Source organism: Oncorhynchus keta, chromosome 9 (genome assembly GCF_023373465.1).
Source record: "Oncorhynchus keta strain PuntledgeMale-10-30-2019 chromosome 9, Oket_V2, whole genome shotgun sequence".
In the NCBI taxonomy this organism is placed as follows: Eukaryota; Metazoa; Chordata; class Actinopteri; order Salmoniformes; family Salmonidae; genus Oncorhynchus; species Oncorhynchus keta.
The window spans coordinates 29,467,062-29,492,204 of record NC_068429.1 but is presented as its reverse complement, the minus strand read 5'-3'; the positions used below and the strand labels follow the sequence as shown (position 1 = coordinate 29,492,204).

Here is a 25,143-nt window from a genome sequence, read left to right as displayed (position 1 = left end):
TGGCAATTCGGAGGTGGATGGTGGTGGTGGGAGAATTAGGGTTGGAGCTGTAGTTAGGGTTGTGGTTGTGGCTATACGGTTAGGGTTGGAGCTGTAGTTAAGGTTGTGGTTGAGGCTATACGGTTAGGGTTGGAGCTGTAGTTAGGGTTGTGGTTGAGGCTATACGGTTAGGGTTGGAGCTGTAGTTAGGGTTGTGGTTGAGGCTATATGGTTAGGGTTGGAGCTGTAGTTAGGGTTAGGGTTGAGGCTATACGGTCAGGGTTGGAGCTGTAGTTAGGGTTAGGGTTGAGGCTATATGGTTAGAGTTGGAGCTGTAGTTAGGGTTAGGGTTGAGGCTATACGGTCAGGGTTGGAGCTGTAGTTAGGGTTAGGGTTGAGGCTATACGGTCAGGGTTGGAGCTGTAGTTAGGGTTAGGGTTGAGGCTATATGGTTAGAGTTGGAGCTGTAGTTAGGGTTAGGGTTGAGGCTATACGGTCAGGGTTGGAGCTGTAGTTAGGGTTAGGGTTGAGGCTATATGGTTAGAGTTGGAGCTGTAGTTAGGGTTAGGGTTAGGGTTAGGGTTAGGGTTGGAGCTGTAGTTAGGGTTGTGGTTGAGGCTATACGGTTAGGGTTGGAGCTGTAGTTAGGGTTAGGGTTGAGGCTATACGGTCAGGGTTGGAGCTGTAGTTAGGGTTAGGGTTGAGGCTATACGGTTAGGGTTGGAGCTGTAGTTAGGGTTAGGGTTGAGGCTATACGGTCAGGGTTGGAGCTGTAGTTAGGGTTAGGGTTGAGGCTATACGGTTAGGGTTGGAGCTGTAGTTAGGGTTAGGGTTGAGGCTATACGGTTAGGGTTGGAGCTGTAGTTAGGGTTAGGGTTGAGGCTATACGGTCAGGGTTGGAGCTGTAGTTAGGGTTCTAGCATCTAACGCAATTACGCAAGATTTTAATTCTGGGTTTCTGAGATTACCCCAACACTAACTCCAGATGATAGATGAACAGTGAGTATTGTGTAAAATTAAGGGACTGTAGATTCAAGATCAGATAGCATCTGACTGAATCATTCCATGCAGACCATTTTTTATCATACCCTTATCAGATAAGCCCCAAAAACTTTATCTGACCCCTCCTATACACTCTTTGAAAAAAAAGAAGGTGCTATCTAGTACCTAAAACGCGTGTAGGCTGTTCTCCAGAATTCCAACTTCTCCCCCTAGGCAAGTCTTGGCAAACATTCTTTAGATTAAAATCTGTGTATTTACCCTGTAACAGGCATAAAGGGAGAGCGAGAGAGAGGGATGGGTGTACATAGAATTGCTCACTCAAGGTGGAGGGGTGGAGATTACGGATAAATGTGCCAAAAACCAGGATAACTACTCACTCCATTGGAAGTGATGTAGACAATTACATTGATGGAAGCTACAATCTATCTGCAGTATTAAAGCTGATCTACCCCCCTCAAAAACATAAATAAATACATCTCGCTCGAACACTGCAACAATCCCTATCTGTTAAGCTACTGAAAATATACTCCAGGTTAGAGCTTGTTTTTGTCTGCCGTCTCTCCACCCCTCTTGTTCTATTTTAGTTCAGAAGAGGTCAAACAGAGTGTAAAGACATAACGTCAATGTTAGATAAAGGAGCACACATCCTCAGCCCAACAGATGAAACAATACTGTAAGGCATGATCAGTTTTCTCAGAGAATATCCAACGACAAAGATATTTTGTTGAAGAAATCCTTTACTCCTCAGTCTGAATCAATGCTTATCTCTGTACACTCCCATTGCTTTATAGAGTGCTCAGTCTGCATCGTGCGTGCTCAGTGCGGACTTTCTTTCCAAGTCATCACTCAATGATGTTAAATGGACCTGTTCACTGACCCTGCTAGGGATATGACACAGGGTCACTGGAATTCTTCATTTCTCCAATGGACTCATTAGGAGCGGAGTGTGAGGCAGAGCACATGGCCTTTCAGGGTGAAAGAACCCAGCTGTAGCACTCTGAAACACGGCTCTTCCAGCACAAAGCCGTTAATACTCGCTTTAATGAAATGACAAGACATCAATGAAAAAACGAGGCAAACTCTGGTCTCTATTTCCACAGGTTATTTTACTGGAAAATATGCTTCAAAAACCATTATGCATGCGATTGTGTGCCAATTGTGTACATGGTTTCTCTCAGTAGATTTAATGGATGCCCTTAACACAGCCCACTTTAATCCAAAATGTATTTTCTCCCTCTCAATAACATGATGGTAAAGTACAATGAAATGCTCACAACACTGATTTGCTTTCGAGGTTGGTCATTTCAAATGATAATTATCACCAGTAGAGATATACAGTGTGTATTTTATTGTTATCTATATTGATCTAAAAACACATTGAGAATTAGAGTGCTCCAAAATAAATGATCACATTGTTTCACACTCCCCTCATGTCTTAAATGATTCATAGATTATAATTCAGTGTGGACTACTTGCTATAGAATAAAACAGACATACAAAAGGCAGTGGATTTCTAAATGGCACTAAATATCAATCATGGGGCATTCATTGGTTAAAAATGGATCAACCAAAAATGCATCAACCAATGGTTGTGTGCCAGGTCATCGACTGCACAGTCAAGCATCACATTTCTGTATTATATGATTTGGTTTGATGATATGTGAAATCTGAAATACATGAGTCTTCAATGTAGACAGCCTGGAACACGGGCCACAATCCACCAAGTGGGCGGGCTGTATGCCTCTTCAGTGTGTCATCGATCAATCATCCTCTAACAAAGCCAATCATCTTCCAGCTGAGCCACCAGCCGTCTCTCAGTGGGCAGCCAAGAGAGGAGGAGAGACGTGGCTAAAGAGAAGATCTCCTCGGCGTTGTCCCAAATGCACCCTATTCCCTTTATAGTGCACTACTTTTGAGCAGGGCCTATAGGCAGACGTTAAAAACAGCATCATTCTCTGTCTGAGTTCCTATGAGACATGAACAAGTGTTTTTATTTTTCCTCAGTGCTCCAGAACTCTGACGGGTACAGTACAGTGAGTCGCTGCACATAAAGCCCTGTTAGCAAGAGAGAGTATCAAAAAGAGTGAGAAAGTCCATTTTCGGTCATTTTCAACTTTCTTACTTTCCTCCCATCTCTACCATGTAGCTGCTACAAACCACAGATCATGTCTGTGGATTCTCACTCGGTGCGCTATATACCATACCATACACAGTAACCTGGATAGAGGAAAGAAGCAATTAGTTCAAATAAGTACAGTTGAAGTCGGAAGTTTACATACACTTAGATTGGAGTCATTAAACCTTGTTTATCAACAACTCCACACGTCTTGTTAACAAACTATAGTTTTTGCAAGTCGGTTAGGTCATCTACTTTGTGCCTGACACAAGTAGTTTTTCCAACAATTGTTTACAGACAGATTATTTAACTTATAATTCACTGTATCACAATTCCAGTGGGTCAGAAGTTTACATACACTTAGTTGATTGTGTCTTTAATTTAACCAGCTTGGAAAATTCCAGAAAACGATGTCATGGCTTTAGATGCTTCTGATTGGCTAATTGACATCATTTGAGTCAATTGTTGATGTACCCGTGGATGTATTTCAAGGCCTACCTTCAAACTCAGTGCCTCTTTGCTTGACATCATGGGAAAATCAAAATAAATCAGCCATGAACCTCCACAAGTTTGGTTCATCCTTGGGAGCAATTTCCAAATGCCTGAAGGTACCATGTTCATCTGTAAAAACAATAGTACGCAAGTATAAACACCATGAGACCACGCAGCCGTCATACCGCTCAGGAAGGAGACGTGTTCTGTCTCCTAGAGATGAATGTACTTTGGTGCGAAAAGTGCAAATCAATCCCAGAACAACAGCAAAGGACCTTGTGAAGATGCTGGAGGAAACTGGTACAAAGTATCTATATCCACAGTAAAACAAGTCCTACATTGACATAACCTGAAAGGCCGCTCAGTAAGGAAGAAGCCACTGCTCCAAAACCACCATAAAAAGCCAGACTACGGTTTGCAACTGCACATGGGGACAAAGATCGCACTTTTTATGTCCTCTGGTCTGATTATACAAAAATAGAACTGTTTGGCCATAATGACCATCGTTATGTTTGGAGGAAAAAGGGGGAGGCTTGCAAGCCAAAGAACAACATCCTAACCATGAAGCACGGGGGTGGCAACATCATGTTGTGGGGTTGCTTTGCTGCAGGAGGGACTGGTGCACTTCACAAAATAGGTGGCATCATGAGGGAGGAAAATTATGTGGATATATTGAAGCAACATCTCAAGACATCAGTCAGGCAGTTAAAGTTTGGTAGCAAATGGGTCTTCCAAATGGACAATGACCCCAAGCATACTTCCAAAGTTGTGACAAAATGGCTTAAGGAAAACGAAGTCAAGGTATTGGAGTGGGCCATCACAAAGCCCTGACCTCAATTACATAGAACATTTGTGGGCAGAACTGAAAAAGCGTGTGCGAGCAAGGAGGCCAACAGACCTGACTCAGTTACGCCAGCTCTGTCAGGAGGAATGGGCCAAAATTCACCCAATTTATTGTGGGAAGCTTGTGGAAGGCTACCTGAAATGTTTGACCCAAGTTAAACAATTTAAAGGCCATGCTACCAAATACTAATTGAGTGTATGTGAACTTCTGACCCACTGGGAATGTGATGAAAGAAATACAAGCTGAAATAAAGCATTCTCTCTACTATTATTCTGACATTTCACATTCTTAAAATAAAGTGATAATCCTAATTGACCTAAACAGGGAATTTTTACTAGGATTAAATGTCAGGAATTGTGAAAAACTGAGTTTAAATGTATTTGGCGTATGTAGGTGTATGTAAACTTCCGAATTCAACTGTAGGTAAAACAAATCCTCATTTATTTTTGCTACATTTCTTTTCAATCCGCTCTTATGTTTTCCCTCACACTTTAAAAAAAAGATTTCAAAGGTAACAGTACAGTCATAGAGATTGATGTTCCATAAATGATCAGATATGGTGGACAGAGAGATACACAGTATGGGTGAGTGCATCTTCAGATGGAGCATCCAAGGCTTATATGAACTTTAGAGAAGAGAACGGAAGAGTACATATAGAACTGATTTAAGAGCTCTGGGTCTGTGTCTGGGTCTGTGTCTGGGTCTGTGTCTGGGTCTGTGTCTGGGTCTGTGTCTGTGTCTGGGTCTGTGTCTGGGTCTGTGTCTGGGTCTGTGTCTGGGTCTGTGTCTGGGTCTGTGTCTGTGTCTGGGTCTGTGTCTGGGTCTGTGTCTGGGTCTGTGTCTGTGTCTGTGTCTGGGTCTGGGTCTGGGTCTGGGTCTGGGTCTGGGTCTCCAACAGTTAGAGCTTTCGGAGGTGGGTCAAGGTCCCCATGTCAAAGTATTGTTCAAGTGCCAACACACCACCACATCTATTGCTACATCTGAGTGATGACATTGATATCTACCCCTCAACTCCTCACCCATTAGTTCCCCTCAGAAACAGAACATTTTTTAAGAGCATGACACAGGCCGACAGAACAGCCACACAAAGGAAGACAAATGTGTTTGTGTTGTGTTGTGTTGATTTGGCGCTTACAGAGAATACCTTGGCAGGGAATAATGCTGTGTGTGTAAGCAGGCTGGCTTTGACTAGTGTGGAGTTGTCTTTCTCTTTTCCAACAGTAAGCAGAGCAGCTGTTCCTTTTAGAAGTCCCCTGATCATTTCCTGTTACTGGGCAACACTAATAGGAGCTTTGCTTGAGCTGTTGGCGATGACACCAGACCTGACATCACAAGTCATCTGCTGGAAGTGTGTGTCAGTGACTTCACTCTGTGGTGAGAAATTGAATGGTTCAGCTTGGCTATATCACAGAGGGAAAACGGACACGCACACACACGGCCACGGACGCTGTATATGTGATCACATCATCCCTACACTTTGGGATCTGGAGCTGAATCAGTTGAAATAGATAGAAGATAAATGTCTCTGAGATATACATTCATCCCAAGCAATGGCAATGATGATAACAACATATGATAGAGTAGGGGATCAAACAAACAGAGATTGTTTCATGGCTAAAACCTGAGTTATTGAAAACAGTCCATAAGAAACACCCCAACGATGCACATCAAAAATATCATACTCTCATATATAGAGTATTTGCATGACTAGAGCTAGACTATATTCATGGGATGTATATACATTTATTTATGCTTCTCCCGAGGGAGAGAAAGAGAGAGCACCTCAGACACCTTCCCCGAGGGAGAGAAAGAGAGAGCACCTCAGACACCTTCCCCGAGGGAGAGAAAGAGAGAGCACCTCAGACACCTTCCCCGAGGGAGAGAAAGAGAGAGCACCTCAGACACCTTCCCCGAGGGAGAGAAAGAGAGAGCATGTCAGACACCTTCCCCGAGGGAGAGAAAGAGAGAGCATTTCAGACACCTTCCCCGAGGGAGAGAAAGAGAGAGCAACTCAGACACCTTCCCCGAGGGAGAGAAAGAGAGAGCATGTCAGACACCTTCCCCGAGGGAGGGAAAGAGAGAGCACCTCAGACACCTTCCCCGAGGGAGAGAAAGAGAGAGCATTTCAGACACCTTCCCCGAGGGAGAGAAAGAGAGAGCACCTCAGACACCTTCCCCGAGGGAGAGAAAGAGAGAGCAACTCAGACACCTTCCCTGAGGGAGAGAAAGAGAGAGCACCTCAGACACCTTCCCCGAGGGAGAGAAAGAGAGAGCAACTCAGACACCTTCCCCGAGGGAGAGAAAGAGAGAGCACCTCAGACACCTTCCCCGAGGGAGAGAAAGAGAGAGCAACTCAGACACCTTCCCCGAGGGAGAGAAAGAGAGAGCATTTCAGACACCTTCCCCGAGGGAGAGAAAGAGAGAGCACCTCAGACACCTTCCCCGAGGGAGAGAAAGAGAGAGCATTTCAGACACCTTCCCCGAGGGAGAGAAAGAGAGAGCACCTCAGACACCTTCCCCGAGGGAGAGAAAGAGAGAGCAACTCAGACACCTTCCCCGAGGAAGAGAAAGAGAGAGCATCTCAGACACCTTCCCCGAGGGAGAGAAAGAGAGAGCATCTCAGACACCTTCCCCGAGGGAGAGAAAGAGAGAGCACCTCAGACACATTACCCGAGGGAGAGAAAGAGAGAGCATTTCAGACACCTTCCCCGAGGGAGAGAAAGAGAGAGCAACTCAGACACCTTCCCCGAGGAAGAGAAAGAGAGAGCATCTCAGACACCTTCCCCGAGGGAGAGAAAGAGAGAGCATCTCAGACACCTTCCCTGAGGGAGAGAAAGAGAGAGCACCTCAGACACCTTCCCAGAGGGAGAGAAAGAGAGAGCATATCAGACACCTTCCCTGAGGGAGAGAAAGAGGGAGCAACTCAGACACCTTCCCCGAGGGAGAGAAAGAGAGAGCATTTCAGACACCTTCCCCGAGGGAGAGAAAGAGAGAGCATTTCAGACACCTTCCCCGAGGATGAGAAAGAGAGAGCACCTCAGACACCTTCCCCGAGGAAGAGAAAGAGAGAGCAACTCAGACACCTTCCCCGAGGAAGAGAAAGAGAGAGCATCTCAGACACCTTCCCCGAGGGAGAGAAAGAGAGAGCATCTCAGACACCTTCCCTGAGGGAGAGAAAGAGAGAGCACCTCAGACACCTTCCCCGAGGGAGAGAAAGAGAGAGCATATCAGACACCTTCCCCGAGGGAGAGAAAGAGGGAGCATATCAGACACCTTCCCCGAGGGAGAGAAAGAGGGAGCAACTCAGACACCTTCCCCGAGGGAGAGAAAGAGAGAGCAACTCAGACACCTTCCCCGAGGGAGAGAAAGAGAGAGCATCTCAGACACCTTCCCAGAGGGAGAGAAAGAGAGAGCATCTCAGACACCTTCCCTGAGGGAGAGAAAGAGAGAGCAACTCAGACACCTTCCCCGAGGGAGAGAAAGAGAGAGCATCTCAGACACCTTCCCCGAGGGAGAGAAAGAGAGAGCATCTCAGACACCTTCCCAGAGGGAGAGAAAGAGAGAGCAACTCAGACACCTTCCCCGAGGGAGAGAAAGAGAGAGCATCTCAGACACCTTCCCTGAGGGAGAGAAAGAGAGAGCAACTCAGATACTTTCCCCAAGGGAGAGAAAGAGAGAGCATCTCAGACACCTTCCCTGAGGGAGAGAAAGAGAGAGCAACTCAGACACCTTCCCCGAGGGAGAGAAAGAGAGAGCAACTCAGACATCTTCCCCGAGGGAGAGAAAGAAGGAGCAACTCAGACACCTTCCCCGAGGGATAGAAAGAAGGAGCACAGAAGATGCCTTCATCCCTCTGTCTCTCCATTTATACTCCATCACTCTTTATCTCCAATCTTCAGGTCTCCTTGTCCTTCTAGCATTCCTTTGGCTTGGTTTCTCTCTTTTTAACCCCTGACCTTTGTGGTTGCGTAGGAGGTGAAGAGGAGGGTTGAAATAAATAATGGGTTAGGCACACAGCGCCGTGAAATCTGCTATGTCACCCTTCATCCTCCTCCTCCTCCTCTTCATCCTCTCTATCACTCCTCTCCCTCTTCTCCTCTTCCACCTCTCCCAGCCCTCTCCTGGATGAAAGCAGGTATGATGGGTGTTACAGTTGTGTTGAGCAGTGGTGTTGAGTGGGTCCTCCTGCCCCAGTATAGACTGTATGTATGCTACAGGATTGACTTCACTTGGAGCCCCGTCACAAAAGATCTTCATAATCCAGGAGTTTGGAGTGCTGGCGGGTTTTCCACAGGCGGAAGAGACGGAAGTCAAAGTACATCTCAATAATCTCTTTTCCTAGATAAAAGAAGTAAACATTCAATGATGTGTTTCCCTACAGGGCACCTTATCTAGTTACAAATACAAGGACTGAGCTAGTTTAGATGTTCCCCTCAAGCGAGTCCACCTTAATATACTAGGTTGTGTTGCACCAACATGGATGAACTCTTAAACTGGTTGAAATCCAGGTTTGTCTATTAATCATGTTGCACAAAGCTTAGTTTAAAATGTATCCTCGTTAAATGTAATTATTCTTTAAACCAGAGTATGAAATGGAATCCTGTCGCTCCATTGACCAGGTGTTCATTGTAAAAACTGCCGCTGGAGGAGGTTAAACAAGCCAGTGTATCTGCTGTATTGTTGGTGCGATTAACAGTTATGTTACTTTGGTTTATCATGTTTGTAAAAGTAAACTAGCCAGCTAGCTAATTTGCCAAAAAGCACAGCCTCCCGGGTGGCGCAGCGGTTAAGGGCGCTGTACTGCAGCGTCGGTTGTGCCATCAGAGACTCTTGCTTCCCGCCAAGGCTCTGTTGTAAGCGCAATTAATTCTATAATTTAGTCTGCAGTGAAAACTCACGTTGCTTGCTAGCAATGACCAGTGATGGTCTGTTTACATAGAAATGGAATTAGAGCATCATTGTTTTGGTGAATCCATTATTACATCATCTAACCTTAATATTAAACCAGATTAATTGATCTAAGTGGTGCAACACATCTCTGATTCAATATAATCCTAGATTTATAAAATCTAGATTAGGTCGAATCTAAGATGAATTTAACCATGTTGGTGCAACCCACCCTAAATATACTGTGTGTGTTACACACAGATATTGAATATGATAATAATCTCTTTAACATTTGACTGGTTATTCTCAAAAATAATATAATTTGCAATGGATGGTTCAACTTTCTATCATTGTGTGTTGCCGCTATGGGAGACGTCATTCACTATTCAGGAAGCAGGCTGGTTTCACCCTCTCTCACAGTGAGTCACTGTCTGCCATTAACCTTCCTGACCTTATCTAACTCACAAAAAAAACATCACATAATCACCCAGTGTGTGTAATAGGGGGAGAGAGGGAGACAAGATGGTCTAGTTACAGTGAATGGACCCATAGGAGTGACAGAGGAAGAAATCAAAATGAGAGCAAATTGAGAAAGAGAGATAGCAGAGACAGAGAGCAGGAGCAGTGACAGAGAGCAGTACAGACAGAGAGCAGTAGAGACAGAACAGGAGCAGAGACAGAGAGCAGTAGAGACAGAGACCAGTAGAGACAGAGACCAGTAGAGACAGAGACCAGTAGAGACAGAACAGGAGCAGAGACAGAGAGCAGTAGAGACAGAGAGCAGGAGCAGAGAGGCAGAGCAGTAGAGACAGAGAGCAGTAGAGACAGAGAGCAGGAGCAGAGACAGAGAGCAGTCGAGACAGAGAGCAGTAGAGACGGAGAGCAGGAGCAGAGAGGCAGAGCAGGAGCAGAGACAGAGAGCAGTAGCAGAGATAGAGAGTAGGAGCAGAGACAGAGAGCAGTAGCAGAGACAGAGAGCAGTAGCAGAGACAGAGACCAGTGGAAACAGAGATCAGTAGAGACAGAGATCAGGAGCGTAGACATTTACATTTACATTTAAGTCATTTAGCAGACGCTCTTATCCAGAGCGACTTACAAATTGAGACAGAGAGCAGTAGAGACAGGGCAGGAGCAGAGAGAGAGAGCAGTAGAGACAGAACAGTAGCAGAGACAGAGAGCAGTAGAGACAGAACAGTAGCAGAGACAGAGAGCAGTAGCAGAGACAGAGAGCAGTAGAGACAGAACAGGAGCAGAGACAGAGAACAGAGAGACAGAGCAGGAGCAGAGACAGAGACCAGTAGAGACAGAACAGGAGCAGAGACAGAGAGCAGTAGAGACAGAACAGGAGCAGAGACAGATACCAGTAGAGACAGAGAGCAGTAGAGACAGAGATCAGGAGCAGAGAGACAGGGCAGGAGCAGAGAGAGAGAGAGAGAGAGAGAGCAGTAGCAGAGACAGAGAGCAGTAGAGACAGAACAGGAGCAGAGACAGAGACCAGTAGAGACAGAGAGCAGTAGAGACAGAGAGCAGTAGAGACAGAGAGCAGTAGAGACACAGAGCAGGAGCAGAGACAGAGAGCAGTCGAGACAGAGAGCAGTAGAGACGGAGAGCAGGAGCAGAGAGGCAGAGCAGGAGCAGAGACAGAGAGCAGTAGCAGAGATAGAGAGTAGGAGCAGAGACAGAGAGCAGTAGCAGAGACAGAGAGCAGTAGCAGAGACAGAGACCAGTGGAGACAGAGATCAGTAGAGACAGAGATCAGGAGCAGAGAGACAGGGCAGGGGTAGAGACAGAGAGCAGTAGAGACAGGGCAGGAGCAGAGAGAGAGAGCAGTAGAGACAGAACAGTAGCAGAGACAGAGAGCAGTAGAGACAGAACAGTAGCAGAGACAGAGAGCAGTAGCAGAGACAGAGAGCAGTAGAGACAGAACAGGAGCAGAGACAGAGACCAGTAGAGACAGAGAGCAGTAGAGACAGAGAGCAGTAGAGACACAGAGCAGGAGCAGAGACAGAGAGCAGTCGAGACAGAGAGCAGTAGAGACGGAGAGCAGGAGCAGAGAGGCAGAGCAGTAGAGACAGAGAGCAGTAGAGACAGAACAGGAGCAGAGACAGAGACCAGTAGAGACAGAGAGCAGTAGAGACAGAGAGCAGTCGAGACAGAGAGCAGTAGAGACAGAACAGGAGCAGAGACAGAGAACAGAGAGACAGAGCAGGAGCAGAGACAGAGACCAGTAGAGACAGAACAGGAGCAGAGACAGAGAGCAGTAGAGACAGAACAGGAGCAGAGACAGATACCAGTAGAGACAGAGAGCAGTAGAGACAGAGATCAGGAGCAGAGAGACAGGGCAGGAGCAGAGAGAGAGAGAGAGAGAGAGCAGTAGCAGAGACAGAGCGCAGTAGAGACAGAACAGGAGCAGAGACAGAGACCAGTAGAGACAGAGAGCAGTAGAGACAGAGATCAGGAGCAGAGAGACAGGGCAGGAGCAGAGAGAGAGAGCAGTAGAGACAGAGAGCAGTAGAGACAGAGATTAGGAGCAGAGGGACAGGGCAGGAGTAGAGACAGAGAGCAGTAGTTGAGACAGAGAGCAGGAGCAGAGACAGAGAGCAGTAGCAGAGACAGAGGGCAGTAGAGACAGAGAGCAGTAGCAGAGACAGAGAGCAGTAGCAGAGATAGAGAGTAGGAGCAGATACAGGGAGTAGTAGAGACAGAACAGTAGCAGAGACAGAGAGCAGTAGCAGAGACAGAGAGCAGAGAGACAGAGCAGGAACAGAGACAGACCAGTAGAGACAGAACAGGAGCAGAGACAGAGAGCAGTAGAGACAGAGAGCAGTAGAGTCAGAGAGCAGGAGCAGAGAGGCAGAGCAGTAGAGACAGATAGCAGTAGAGACAGAGAGCAGGAGCAGAGAGGCAGAGCAGTAGAGACAGAGAGCAGTAGAGACAGAGAGCAGTAGAGACAGAGAGCAGTAGCAGAGACAGAGAGCAGTAGAGACAGAACAGTAGCAGAGACAGAGAGCAGTAGAGACAGAACAGTAGCAGAGACAGAGAGCAGTAGCAGAGACAGAGAGCAGTAGAGACAGAACAGTAGCAGAGACAGAGAGCAGTAGTAGAGACAGAGAACAGTAGAGACAGAACAGTAGCAGAGACAGAGAGCAGTAGAGAAAGAACAGTAGCAGAGACAGAGAGCAGTAGTAGAGACAGAGAACAGTAGAGACAGAACAGTAGCAGAGACAGAGAGCAGTAGTAGAGACAGAGAACAGTAGAGACAGAACAGTAGCAGAGACAGAGAGCAGTAGTAGAGACAGAGAGCAGTAGAGACAGAGAGCAGGAGCAGAGACAGAGAGCAGTAGAGACAGAGACCAGTAGAGACAGAGAGCAGTAGAGACAGAGAGCAGTAGAGACAGAACAGGAGCAGAGACAGAGAGCAATAGCAGAGACAGACAGCAGACGAGACAGAGATCAGGAGCAGAGAGAGAGAGAGAGAGAGCAGTAGCAGAGACAGAGAGCAGGAGCAGAGACAGAGAGCAGTAGCAGAGACAGAGAGCAGTAGCAGAGACAGAGACCAGTGGAGACAGAGATCAGTAGAGACAGAGATCAGGAGCAGAGAGACAGGGCAGGAGTAGAGACAGAGAGCAGTAGAGACAGGGCAGGAGCAGAGAGAGAGAGCAGTAGAGACAGAACAGTAGCAGAGACAGAGAGCAGTAGAGACAGAACAGTAGCAGAGACAGAGAGCAGTAGCAGAGACAGAGAGCAGTAGAGACAGAACAGGAGCAGAGACAGAGAACAGAGAGACAGAGCAGGATCAGAGACAGAGACCAGTAGAGACAGAACAGGAGCAGAGACAGAGAGCAGTAGAGACAGAACAGGAGCAGAGACAGAGACCAGTAGAGACAGAGAGCAGTAGAGACAGAGATCAGGAGCAGAGAGACAGGGCAGGAGCAGAGAGAGAGAGAGAGAGAGAGAGAGAGAGAGAGAGAGAGAGAGAGAGAGAGCAGTAGCAGAGACAGAGAGCAGTAGAGACAGAACAGGAGCAGAGACAGAGAACAGATAGACAGAGCAGGAGCAGAGACAGAGACCAGTAGAGACAGAACAGGAGCAGAGACAGAGACCAGTAGAGACAGAGAGCAGTAGAGACAGAGATCAGGAGCAGAGAGACAGGGCAGGAGCAGAGAGAGAGAGCAGTAGAGACAGAGAGCAGTAGAGACAGAGAGCAGTAGAGACAGAGATTAGGAGCAGAGGGACAGGGCAGGAGTAGAGACAGTGAACAGTAGTTGAGACAGAGAGCAGGAGCAGAGACAGAGAGCAGTAGCAGAGACAGAGGGCAGTAGAGACAGAGAGCAGTAGCAGAGACAGAGAGCAGTAGCAGAGATAGAGAGTAGGAGCAGATACAGAGAGTAGTAGAGACAGAACAGTAGCAGAGACAGAGAGCGGTAGCAGAGACAGAGAGCAGAGAGACAGAGCAGGAGCAGAGACAGACCAGTAGAGACAGAACAGGAGCAGAGACAGAGAGCAGTAGAGACAGAGAGCAGTAGAGTCAGAGAGCAGGAGCAGAGAGGCAGAGCAGTAGAGACAAAGAGCAGTAGAGACAGAGAGCAGGAGCAGAGAGGTAGAGCAGTAGAGACAGAGAGCAGTAGAGACAGAGAGCAGTAGAGACAGAGAGCAGTAGAGACAGAGAGCAGGAGCAGAGACAGAGAGCAGTCGAGACAGAGAGCAGTAGAGACGGAGAGCAGGAGCAGAGAGGCAGAGCAGGAGCAGAGACAGAGAGCAGTAGCAGAGATAGAGAGTAGGAGCAGAGACAGAGAGCAGTAGCAGAGACAGAGAGCAGTAGCAGAGACAGAGACCAGTGGAGACAGAGATCAGTAGAGACAGAGATCAGGAGCAGAGAGACAGGGCAGGAGTAGAGACAGAGAGCAGTAGAGACAGGGCAGGAGCAGAGAGAGAGAGCAGTAGAGACAGAACAGTAGCAGAGACAGAGAGCAGTAGAGACAGAACAGTAGCAGAGACAGAGAGCAGTAGCAGAGACAGAGAGCAGTAGAGACAGAACAGGAGCAGAGACAGAGAACAGAGAGACAGAGCAGGATCAGAGACAGAGACCAGTAGAGACAGAACAGGAGCAGAGACAGAGAGCAGTAGAGACAGAACAGGAGCAGAGACAGAGACCAGTAGAGACAGAGAGCAGTAGAGACAGAGATCAGGAGCAGAGAGACAGGGCAGGAGCAGAGAGAGAGAGAGAGAGAGAGAGAGAGAGAGCTTTGGCAATGTTAACACATGTTTCCCATGCCAATAAAGCCCTTGAATTGAATTGAATTGAATTGAATTGAGAGAGAGAGAGAGAGCAGTAGCAGAGACAGAGAGCAGTAGAGACAGAACAGGAGCAGAGACAGAGAACAGATAGACAGAGCAGGAGCAGAGACAGAGACCAGTAGAGACAGAACAGGAGCAGAGACAGAGACCAGTAGAGACAGAGAGCAGTAGAGACAGAGATCAGGAGCAGAGAGACAGGGCAGGAGCAGAGAGAGAGAGAGCAGTAGAGACAGAGAGCAGTAGAGACAGAGATTAGGAGCAGAGGGACAGGGCAGGAGTAGAGACAGTGAGCAGTAGTTGAGACAGAGAGCAGGAGCAGAGACAGAGAGCAGTAGCAGAGACAGAGGGCAGTAGAGACAGAGAGCAGTAGCAGAGACAGAGAGCAGTAGCAGAGATAGAGAGTAGGAGCAGATACAGAGAGTAGTAGAGACAGAACAGTAGCAGAGACAGAGAGCAGTAGCAGAGATAGAGAGTAGGAGCAGATACAGAGAGTAGTAGAGACAGAGCAGGAGCAGAGACAGACCAGTAGAGACAGAACAGGAGCAGAGACAGAGAGCAGTAGAGACAGAGAGCAGGAGCAGAGAGGCAGAGCAGTAGAGACAAAGAGCAGTAGAGACAGAGAGCAGGAGCAGAGAGGTAGAGCAGTAGAGACAGAGAGCAGTAGAGACAGAGAGCAGTAGAGACAGAGAGCAGTAGAGACAGAGAGCAGGAGCAGAGACAGAGAGCAGTCGAGACAGAGAGCAGTAGAGACGGAGAGCAGGAGCAGAGAGGCAGAGCAGGAGCAGAGACAGAGAGCAGTAGCAGAGATAGAGAGTAGGAGCAGAGACAGAGAGCAGTAGAAGAGACAGAGAGCAGTAGAGACAGAACAGTAGCAGAGACTGAGAGCAATAGCAGAGACAGAGAGCAGTAGCAGAGATAGAGAGTAGGAGCAGAGACAGAGAGCAGTAGAAGAGACAGAGAGCAGTTGAGACAGAACAGTAGCAGAGACAGAGAGCAGTAGCAGAGACAGAGAGCAGTAGCAGAGACAGAGAGCAGTAGTAGAGACAGAGAACGGTAGAGACAGAACAGTAGCAGAGACAGAGAGCAGTAGCAGAGACAGAGAACAGTAGAGACAGAACAGTAGCAGAGACAGAGAGCAGTAGCAGAGACAGAGAGCAGTAGAGACAGAACAGGAGCAGAGACAGAGAACAGAGAGACAGAGCAGGAGCAGAGACAGAGACCAGTAGAGACAGAACAGGAGCAGAGACAGAGACCAGTAGAGACAGAGAGCAGTAGAGACAGAGATCAGGAGCAGAGAGACAGGGCAGGAGCAGAGAGAGAGAGCAGTAGAGACAGAGAGCAGTAGAGACAGAGAGCAGTAGAGACAGAGATTAGGAGCAGAGGGACAGGGCAGGAGTAGAGACAGTGAGCAGTAGTTGAGACAGAGAGCAGGAGCAGAGACAGAGAGCAGTAGCAGAGACAGAGGGCAGTAGAGACAGAGAGCAGTAGCAGAGACAGAGAGCAGTAGCAGAGATAGAGAGTAGGAGCAGATACAGAGAGTAGTAGAGACAGAACAGTAGCAGAGACAGAGAGCAGTAGCAGAGACAGAGAGCAGAGAGACAGAGCAGGAGCAGAGACAGACCAGTAGAGACAGAACAGGAGCAGAGACAGAGAGCAGTAGAGACAGAGAGCAGTAGAGTCAGAGAGCAGGAGCAGAGAGGCAGAGCAGTAGAGACAAAGAGCAGTAGAGACAGAGAGCAGGAGCAGAGAGGTAGAGCAGTAGAGACAGAGAGCAGTAGAGACAGAGAGCAGTAGAGACAGAGAGCAGTAGAGACAGAGAGCAGGAGCAGAGACAGAGAGCAGTCGAGACAGAGAGCAGTAGAGACGGAGAGCAGGAGCAGAGAGGCAGAGCAGGAGCAGAGACAGAGAGCAGTAGCAGAGATAGAGAGTAGGAGCAGAGACAGAGAGCAGTAGAAGAGACAGAGAGCAGTAGAGACAGAACAGTAGCAGAGACTGAGAGCAATAGCAGAGACAGAGAGCAGTAGCAGAGATAGAGAGTAGGAGCAGAGGCAGAGAGCAGTAGAAGAGACAGAGAGCAGTAGAGACAGAACAGTAGCAGAAACAGAGAGCAGTCGCAGAGACAGAGAGCAGTAGAGACAGAGAGCAGTAGAGACAAAGAGCAGTAGAGACAGAGAGCAGGAGCAGAGACAGAGAGCAGTAGAGACAGAGAGCAGGAGCAGAGAGACAGAGCAGGAGCAGAGACAGAGAGCAGTAGTAGAGACAGAGAGCAGTAGCAGAGATAGAGAGTAGGAGCAGAGACAGAGAGCAGTAGAAGAGACAGAGAGCAGTTGAGACAGAACAGTAGCAGAGACAGAGAGCAGTAGCAGAGACAGAGAGCAGTAGCAGAGACAGAGAGCAGTAGTAGAGACAGAGAACGGTAGAGACAGAACAGTAGCAGAGACAGAGAGCAGTAGCAGAGACAGAGAACAGTAGAGACAGAACAGTAGCAGAGACAGAGAGCAGTAGCAGAGACAGAGAGCAGTAGAGACAGAACAGTAGCAGAGACAGAGAGCAGTAGAGACAGAGAGCAGGAGCAGAGACAGAGAGCAGTAGAGACAGAGAGCAGGAGCAGAGAGACAGAGCAGGAGCAGAGACAGAGAGCAGTAGTAGAGACAGAGAGCAGTAGCAGAGACAGAGAGTAGGAGCAGAGACAGAGAGCAGTAGAAGAGACAGAGAGCAGTTGAGACAGAACAGTAGCAGAGACAGAGAGCAGTAGCAGAGACAGAGAGCAGTAGCAGAGACAGAGAGCAGTAGTAGAGACAGAGAACGGTAGAGACAGAACAGTAGCAGAGACAGAGAGCAGTAGCAGAGACAGAGAACAGTAGAGACAGAACAGTAGCAGAGACAGAGAGCAGTAGCAGAGACAGAGAGCAGTAGAGACAGAACAGTAGCAGAGACAGAGAGCAGTAGTAGAGACAGAGAACAGTAGCAGAGACAGAGAGCAGTAGAGACAGAACAGTAGCAGAGACAGAGAGCAGTAGTAGAGACAGAGAACAGTAGAGACAGAACAGTAGCAGAGACAGAGAGCAGTAGAGAAAGAACAGTAGCAGAGACAGAGAGCAGTAGTAGAGACAGAGAACAGTAGAGACAGAACAGTAGCAGAGACAGAGAGCAGTAGAGAAAGAACAGTAGCAGAGACAGAGAGCAGTAGTAGAGACAGAGAACAGTAGAGACAGAACAGTAGCAGAGACAGAGAGCAGTAGTAGAGACAGAGAGCAGTAGAGACAGAGAGCAGGAGCAGAGACAGAGAGCAGTAGAGACAGAGACCAGTAGAGACAGAGAGCAGTAGAGACAGAGAGCAGTAGAGACAGAACAGGAGCAGAGACAGAGAGCAATAGCAGAGACAGACAGCAGACGAGACCAGAGATCAGGAGCAGAGAGACAGGGTAGGAGCAGAGAGAGAGAGAGAGAGAGCAGTAGCAGAGACAGAGAGCAGGAGCAGAGACAGAGAGCAGTAGCAGAGACAGAGAGCAGTAGCAGAGAGACAGGGCAGGAGTAGAGACAGAGAGCAGTAGAGACAGGGCAGGAGCAGAGAGAGAGAGCAGTAGAGACAGAACAGTAGCAGAGACAGAGAGCAGTAGCAGAGACAGAGAGCAGTAGAGACAGAACAGGAGCAGAGACAGAGAGCAGTAGAGACAGAACAGGAGCAGAGACAGAGACCAGTAGAGACAGAACAGGAGCAGAGACAGAGACCAGTAGAGACAGAGAGCAGTAGAGACAGAGATCAGGAGCAGAGAGACAGGGCAGGAGCAGAGAGAGAGAGAGAGAGAGAGAGCAGTAGCAGAGACATAGAGCAGTAGAGACAGAACAGGAGCAGAGACAGAGAACAGAGAGACAGAGCAGGAGCAGAGACAGAGACCAGTAGAGACAGAACAGGAGCAGAGACAGAGACCAGTAGAGACAGAGAGCAGTAGAGACAGAGATCAGGAGCAGAGAGACAGGGCAGGAGCAGAGAGAGAGAGCAGTAGAGACAGAGAGCAGTAGAGACAGAGATTAGGAGCAGAGAGACAGGGCAGGAGTAGAGACAGAGAGCAGTAGTTGAGACAGAGAGCAGGAGCAGAGACAGAGAGCAGTAGCAGAGACAGAGGGCAGTAGAGACAGAGAGCAGTAGCAGAGACAGAGAGCAGTAGCAGAGATAGAGAGTAGGAGCAGATACAGAGAGTAGTAGAGACAGAACAGTAGCAGAGACAGAGAGCAGTAGAGACAGAGAGCAGTAGAGACAGAGAGCAGGAGCAGAGACAGAGAGCAGTAGAGACAGAGAGCAGGAGCAGAGAGGCAGAGCAGTAGAGACAGAGAGCAGTAGAGACAGAGAGCAGGAGCAGAGAGGCAGAGCAGTAGAGACAGAGAGCAGTAGAGACAGAGAGCAGTAGAGACAGAGAGCAGTAGAGACAGAGAGCAGTAGAGACAGAAAGCAGGAGCAGAGACAGAGAGCAGTCGAGACAGAGAGCAGTAGAGACGGAGAGCAGGAGCAGAGAGGCAGAGCAGTAGAGATAGAGAGCAGTAGAGACAGAGAGCAGTAGAGACAGAGAGCAGGAGCAGAGACAGAGAGCAGTCGAGACAGAGAGCAGTAGAGAAGGAGAGCAGGAGCAGAGAGGCAGAGCAGTAGAGACAGAGAGCAGTAGAGACAGAGAGCAGTAGAGACAGAGAGCAGTAGAGACAGAGAGCAGGAGCAGAGAGGCAGAGCAGTAGAGACAGAGAGCAGGAGCAGAGAGGTAGAGCAGTAGAGACAGAGAGCAGTAGAGACAGAGAGCAGTAGAGACAGAGAGCAGGAGCAGAGAGGTAGAGCAGTAGAGACAGAGAGCAGGAGCAGAGAGGCAGAGCAGTAGAGACAGAGAGCAGTAGAGACAGACAGCAGTAGAGACAGAGAGCAGTAGAGACAGAGAGCAGGAGCAGAGACAGAGAGCAGTCGAGACAGAGAGCAGTAGAGACGGAGAGCAGGAGCAGAGAGGCAGAGCAGGAGCAGAGACAGAGAGCAGTAGCAGAGACAGAGAGCAGTAGCAGAGATAGAGAGTAGGAGCAGAGACAGAGAGCAGTAGAAGAGACAGAGAGCAGTAGAGACAGAACAGTAGCAGAGACAGAGAGCAGTAGCAGAGACAGAGAGCAGTAGCAGAGATAGAGAGTAGGAGCAGAGACAGAGAGCAGTAGAAGAGACAGAGAGCAGTAGAGACAGAACAGTAGCAGAGACAGAGAGCAGTCGCAGAGACAGAGAGCAGTAGAGACAGAGAGCAGGAGCAGAGACAGAGAGCAGTAGAGACAGAGAGCAGGAGCAGAGAGACAGAGCAGGAGCAGAGACAGAGAGCAGTAGCAGAGACAGAGAGCAGTAGCAGAGATAGAGAGTAGGAGCAGAGACAGAGAGCAGTAGAAGAGACAGAGAGCAGTTGAGACAGAACAGTAGCAGAGACAGAGAGCAGTAGCAGAGACAGAGAGCAGTAGCAGAGACAGAGAGCAGTAGTAGAGTCAGAGAACAGTAGAGACAGAACAGTAGCAGAGACAGAGAGCAGTAGCAGAGACAGAGAGCAGTAGAGACAGAACAGTAGCAGAGACAGAGAGCAGTAGTAGAGACAGAGAACAGTAGAGACAGAACAGTAGCAGAGACAGAGAGCAGTAGTAGAGACAGAGAACAGTAGAGACAGAACAGTAGCAGAGACAGAGAGCAGTAGTAGAGACAGAGAGCAGTAGAGACAGAACAGTAGCAGAGACAGAGAGCAGTAGAGACAGAACAGTAGCAGAGACAGAGAGCAGTAGTAGAGACAGAGAACAGTAGAGACAGAACAGTAGCAGAGACAGAGAACAGTAGACAGAACAGTAGCAGAGACAGAGAGCAGCAGCAGAGACAGAGAGCAGTAGAGACAGAGAGCAGTAGAGACAGAGAGCAGGAGCAGAGAGGCAGAGCAGTAGAGACAGAGAGCAGTAGAGACAGAGAGCAGTAGAGACAGAGAGCAGGAGCAGAGAGGCAGAGCAGTAGAGACAGAGAGCAGTAGCAGAGAGGCAGAGCAGTAGAGACAGACAGCAGTAGAGACAGAGAGCAGGAGCAGAGAGGCAGAGCAGTAGAGACAGAGAGCAGTAGAGACAGAGAGCAGTAGAGACAGAGAGCAGGAGCAGAGACAGAGACAGTAGAGGCAGAGAGAGCAGAGAGACAGAGGCAGAGCAGAGACAGAGACAGTAGAGACAGAGCAGTAAGAGACAGAGATCAGCAGAGACAGAGAGCAGTAGACACATATTATGAGCAGAGACAGAGAGCAGTAGAGACAGAGAGCAGTAGAGACAGAGAGCAGGAGCAAAGACAGAGAGCAGTAGAGACAGAGAGCAGCAGAGACAGAACAGTAGCAGAGACAGAGAGCAGTAGCGGAGACAGAGAGCAGTAGAGACAGAGAGCAGGAGCAGAGACAGAGAGCAGTAGAGACAGAGAGCAGTAGAGACAGAGAGCAGGAGCAGAGAGGCAGAGCAGTAGAGACAGACAGCAGTAGAGACAGAGAGCAGGAGCAGAGAGGCAGAGCAGTAGAGACAGAGAGCAGTAGAGACAGAGAGCAGTAGAGACAGAGAGCAGGAGCAGAGACAGAGAGCAGTAGAGGCAGAGAGCAGGAGCAGAGAGGCAGAGCAGTAGAGACAGAGAGCAGTAGAGACAGAGAGCAGTAGCAGAGACAGAGAGCAGTAGAGACAGAGAGCAGTAGAGACAGAGAGCAGGAGCAGAGACAGAGAGCAGTAGAGACAGAGAGCAGTAGAGACAGAGAGCAGGAGCAAAGACAGAGAGCAGTAGAGACAGAGAGCAGTAGAGACAGAACAGTAGCAGAGACAGAGAGCAGTAGCGGAGACAGAGAGCAGTAGAGACAGAGAGCAGGAGAGACAGAGAGCAGTAGAGACAGAGAGCAGTAGAGACAGAGAGCAGGAGCAGAGACAGAGAGCAGTAGCAGAGACATAGAGCAGTAGCAGAGACAGAGAGCAGTAGCAGAGATAGAGAGCAGTAGCAGAGACAGAGAGCAGTAGAGACAGAACAGTAGCAGAGACAGAGAGCAATAGCAGAGACAGAGAGCAGTAGAGACAGAGAGCAGTAGAGACAGAACAGTAGCAGGGACAGAGAGCAGTAGCAGAGACAGAGACCAGTAGAGACAGAGAGCAGGAGCAGAGACAGAGAGCAGTAGAGACAGAGAGCAGTAGCAGAGACAGAGAGCAGTAGAGACAGAGAGCAGGAGCAGAGACAGAGAGCAGTAGAGACAGAGAGCAGTAGAGACAGAGAGCAGGAGCAGAGAGGCAGAGAGCAGTAGAGACAGAGAGCAGTAGCAGAGACAGAGAGCAGTAGAGACAGAGAGCAGGAGCAGAGACAGAGAGCAGTAGAGACAGAGAGCAGGAGCAGAGGCAGAGACCAGTAGAGACAGAGAGCAGGAGCAGAGACAGAGAGCAGTAGAGACAGAGAGCAGTAGCAGAGACAGAGAGCAGTAGAGACAGAGAGCAGGAGCAGAGACAGAGAGCAGTAGAGACAGAGAGCAGTAGAGACAGAGAGCAGGAGCCGAGACAGAGAGCAGTAGAGACAGGGAGCAGTAGCAGAGACAGAGAGCAGTAGAGACAGAACAGTAGCAGAGACAGAGCAGTAGCAGTAGAGACAGAGAGCAGTAGAGACAGAGAGCAGGAGCAGAGACAGAGAGCAGTAGAGACAGAGCAGTAGAGACAGAGAGCAGGAGCAAAGACAGAGAGCAGTAGAGACAGAGAGCAGTAGAGACAGAACAGTAGCAGAGACAGAGAGCAGTAGCAGTAGAGACAGAGAGCAGTAGAGACAGAGAGCAGGAGCAGAGACAGAGAGCAGTAGAGACAGAGAGCAGTAGAGACAGAGAGCAGGAGCAGAGACAGAGAGCAGTAGAGACAGAGACCAGTAGCAGAGACAGAGAGCAGTAGCAGAGAGAGAGAGAGAGAGAGCAGTAGCAGAGATAGAGAGTAGGATCAGATACAGAGAGCAGTAGAGACAGAACAGTAGCAGAGACAGAGAGCAATTGCAGAGACAGAGAGCAGTAGAGACAGAGAGCAGGAGCAAAGACAGAGAGCAGTAGAGACAGAGAGCAGTAGAGACAGAACAGTAGCAGAGACAGAGAGCAGTAGACAGAGACAGAGACCAGAGAGACAGAGAGCAGCAGCAGAGACAGACAGTAGAGCAGAGGACACATCACATATCGCAGAGACAGAGAGCAGCAGAGATCACATAGCAGAGACATCACAGAGACAGAGAGCAGTAGAGACAGAGAGCAGTAGAGACAGACAGAGAGCAGTAGAGACAGAGACAGAGACAGAGCAGCAGAGACAGAGAGCAGTAGAGACAGAGAGCAGTAGTGACAGAGAGCAGCAGAGACAGAGAGCAGTAGAGACAGAGAGCAGTAGAGACAGAGAGCAGTAGCAGAGACAGAGAGCAGTAGACAGAGAGCAGGACAGAGACAGAGACCAGTAGAGACAGAGAGCAGTAGCAGAGACAGAGAGCAGTAGAGACAGAGAGCAGGAGCAGAGACAGAGACCAGTAGAGACAGAGAGCAATAGAGACAGAGAGCAGGAGCAGAGACAGAGAGCAGTACAGACAGAGCAGGAGCAGAGAAACATAGCAGGAGCAGAGACAGAGAGCAGTAGACAGAGACCAGTAGCAGAGACAGAGACCAGTAGCAGAGACAGAGAGCAGTAGAGACAGAGAGCAGTAGCAGAGACAGAGACCAGTAGCAGAGACAGAGAGCAGTAGCAGACAGAAGCAGTAGAGACAGAGAGCAGGAGCAGAGACAGAGGGCAGTAGAGACAGACATAGCAGAGACAGAGAGCAGATAGAGACAGAGCAGCAGGGACAGAACAGTAGCAAGAGGGACAGAGAGCAGCAGCAGAGAGACAGTTAGAGACCAGAGACAGAGACAGAGAGCAGGAGAGACAGAACAGCAGCAGAGAGCAGTAGAGACAGAACATAGCAGAGACAGAGAGCAATAGAGACAGAGAGCAGTAGAGACAGAGAGCAGTAGAGACAGAGACATGAGCAGAGACAAAGATCAGAGACAGCAGGGAGCAGAGAGACAGAGCAGGAGCAGAGACAGAGAGCAGACAGAGACCAGTAGCAGAGACAGAGACCAGTAGCAGAGACAGAGACCAGTAGCAGAGGCAGAGACAGAGACCAGTAGAAGAGACAGAGACCAGTAGAGACAGAGAGCAGTAGAGACAGAGAGCAGGGAGAGACAGAGAGGAGCAGAGAGAGAGAGCAAAGAGAGAGAGAGCAGTAGGAGAGACAGAGAACAGTAGCAGAGAGAGAGAGGATCAGAGGCAGAGATCCAGTAGCAGAGACAGAGACAGAGAGCACATCACAGAGACAGAGACAGACAGAGCAGTAGGAGACAGAGAGCAGACAGATCAGCAGAGACAAAGATAGAGACATCATTTCAGAGAGACAGAGAGCAGAGCAGAGACAGCAGTAGCAGAGATAGAGAGTAGGACCAGATACAGAGAGCAGTAGAGACAGAACAGTAGCAGAGACAGAGAGCAATAGCAGAGACAGAGAGCAGTAGAGACAGAGAGCAGTAGAGACAGAGCAGTAGAGACAGAGACCAGTAGCAGAGACAGAGACCAGTAGCAGAGACAGAGACCAGTAGCAGAGACAGAGACCAGTAGCAGAGACAGAGACCAGTAGAGACAGAGAGCAGTAGAGACAGAGAGCAGGAGAGACAGAGAGGAGTACAGAGAGAGAGAGCAGTAGGAGAGACAGAGAACAGTAGCAGAGAGAGAGAGCAGGAACAGAGAGAGAGAGAGAGCAGTAGAGACAGAGCAGTAGCAGAGACAGAGACAGTAGAGACACAGTAGCAGAGACAGAGAGCAGTAGAGACAGCAGTAGCAGAGACAGAGAGCAGTAGAGACAGAACAGTAGAGACAGAGAGCAGGAGCAGAGACAGAGAGCAGTAGAGACAGAGCAGTAGAGACAGAGAGCAGGAGCAAAGACAGAGCAGTAGAGACAGAGAGCAGTAGAGACAGAACAGTAGCAGAGACAGCAGTAGCAGTAGAGACAGAGAGCAGTAGAGACAGAGAGCAGGGAGCAGAGACAGAGAGCAGTAGAGACAGAGAGCAGTAGAGACAGAGAGCAGGAGCAGAGACAGAGAGCAGTAGAGACAGAGACCAGTAGCAGAGACAGAGAGCAGTAGCAGAGAGAGAGAGAGAGAGCAGTAGCAGAGATAGAGAGTAGGATCAGATACAGAGAGCAGTAGAGACAGAACAGTAGCAGAGACAGAGAGCAATTGCAGAGACAGAGAGCAGTAGAGACAGAGAGCAGGAGCAAAGACAGAGAGCAGTAGAGACAGAGAGCAGTAGAGACAGAACAGTAGCAGAGACAGAGAGCAGTAGCAGAGACAGAGACCAGTAGAGACAGAGAGCAGGAGCAGAGACAGAGAGCAGTAGAGACAGAGAGCAGTAGCAGAGACAGAGAGCAGTAGAGACAGAGAGCAGGAGCAGAGACAGAGAGCAGTAGAGACAGAGAGCAGTAGCAGAG

General features: G+C 49.0%; 1 protein-coding gene across 1 annotated transcript in view; it reads right to left on the bottom strand.

The window, feature by feature from the left end:
- Positions 1-1,716: 1,716 nt before the first annotated feature.
- The window catches only part of LOC118388083 (NMDA receptor synaptonuclear signaling and neuronal migration factor-like), a 114,791-nt gene continuing 91,364 nt past the window's right edge, over positions 1,717-25,143 (bottom strand). Inside the window, exons 15-22 of the mRNA XM_052524740.1 lie at positions 8,239-8,771; positions 7,707-7,782; positions 7,327-7,668; positions 7,137-7,250; positions 6,681-6,984; positions 6,529-6,642; positions 6,377-6,452; positions 1,717-6,338 (exon numbers count right to left, since the gene is read on the bottom strand). Of these exons, the coding sequence (XP_052380700.1) occupies positions 8,674-8,771 (98 nt within the window). The 3' untranslated portion in view covers positions 1,717-6,338; positions 6,377-6,452; positions 6,529-6,642; ... (3 more) ...; positions 7,707-7,782; positions 8,239-8,673. The remainder of the gene's footprint in view (positions 6,339-6,376; positions 6,453-6,528; positions 6,643-6,680; positions 6,985-7,136; positions 7,251-7,326; positions 7,669-7,706; positions 7,783-8,238; positions 8,772-25,143) is intronic.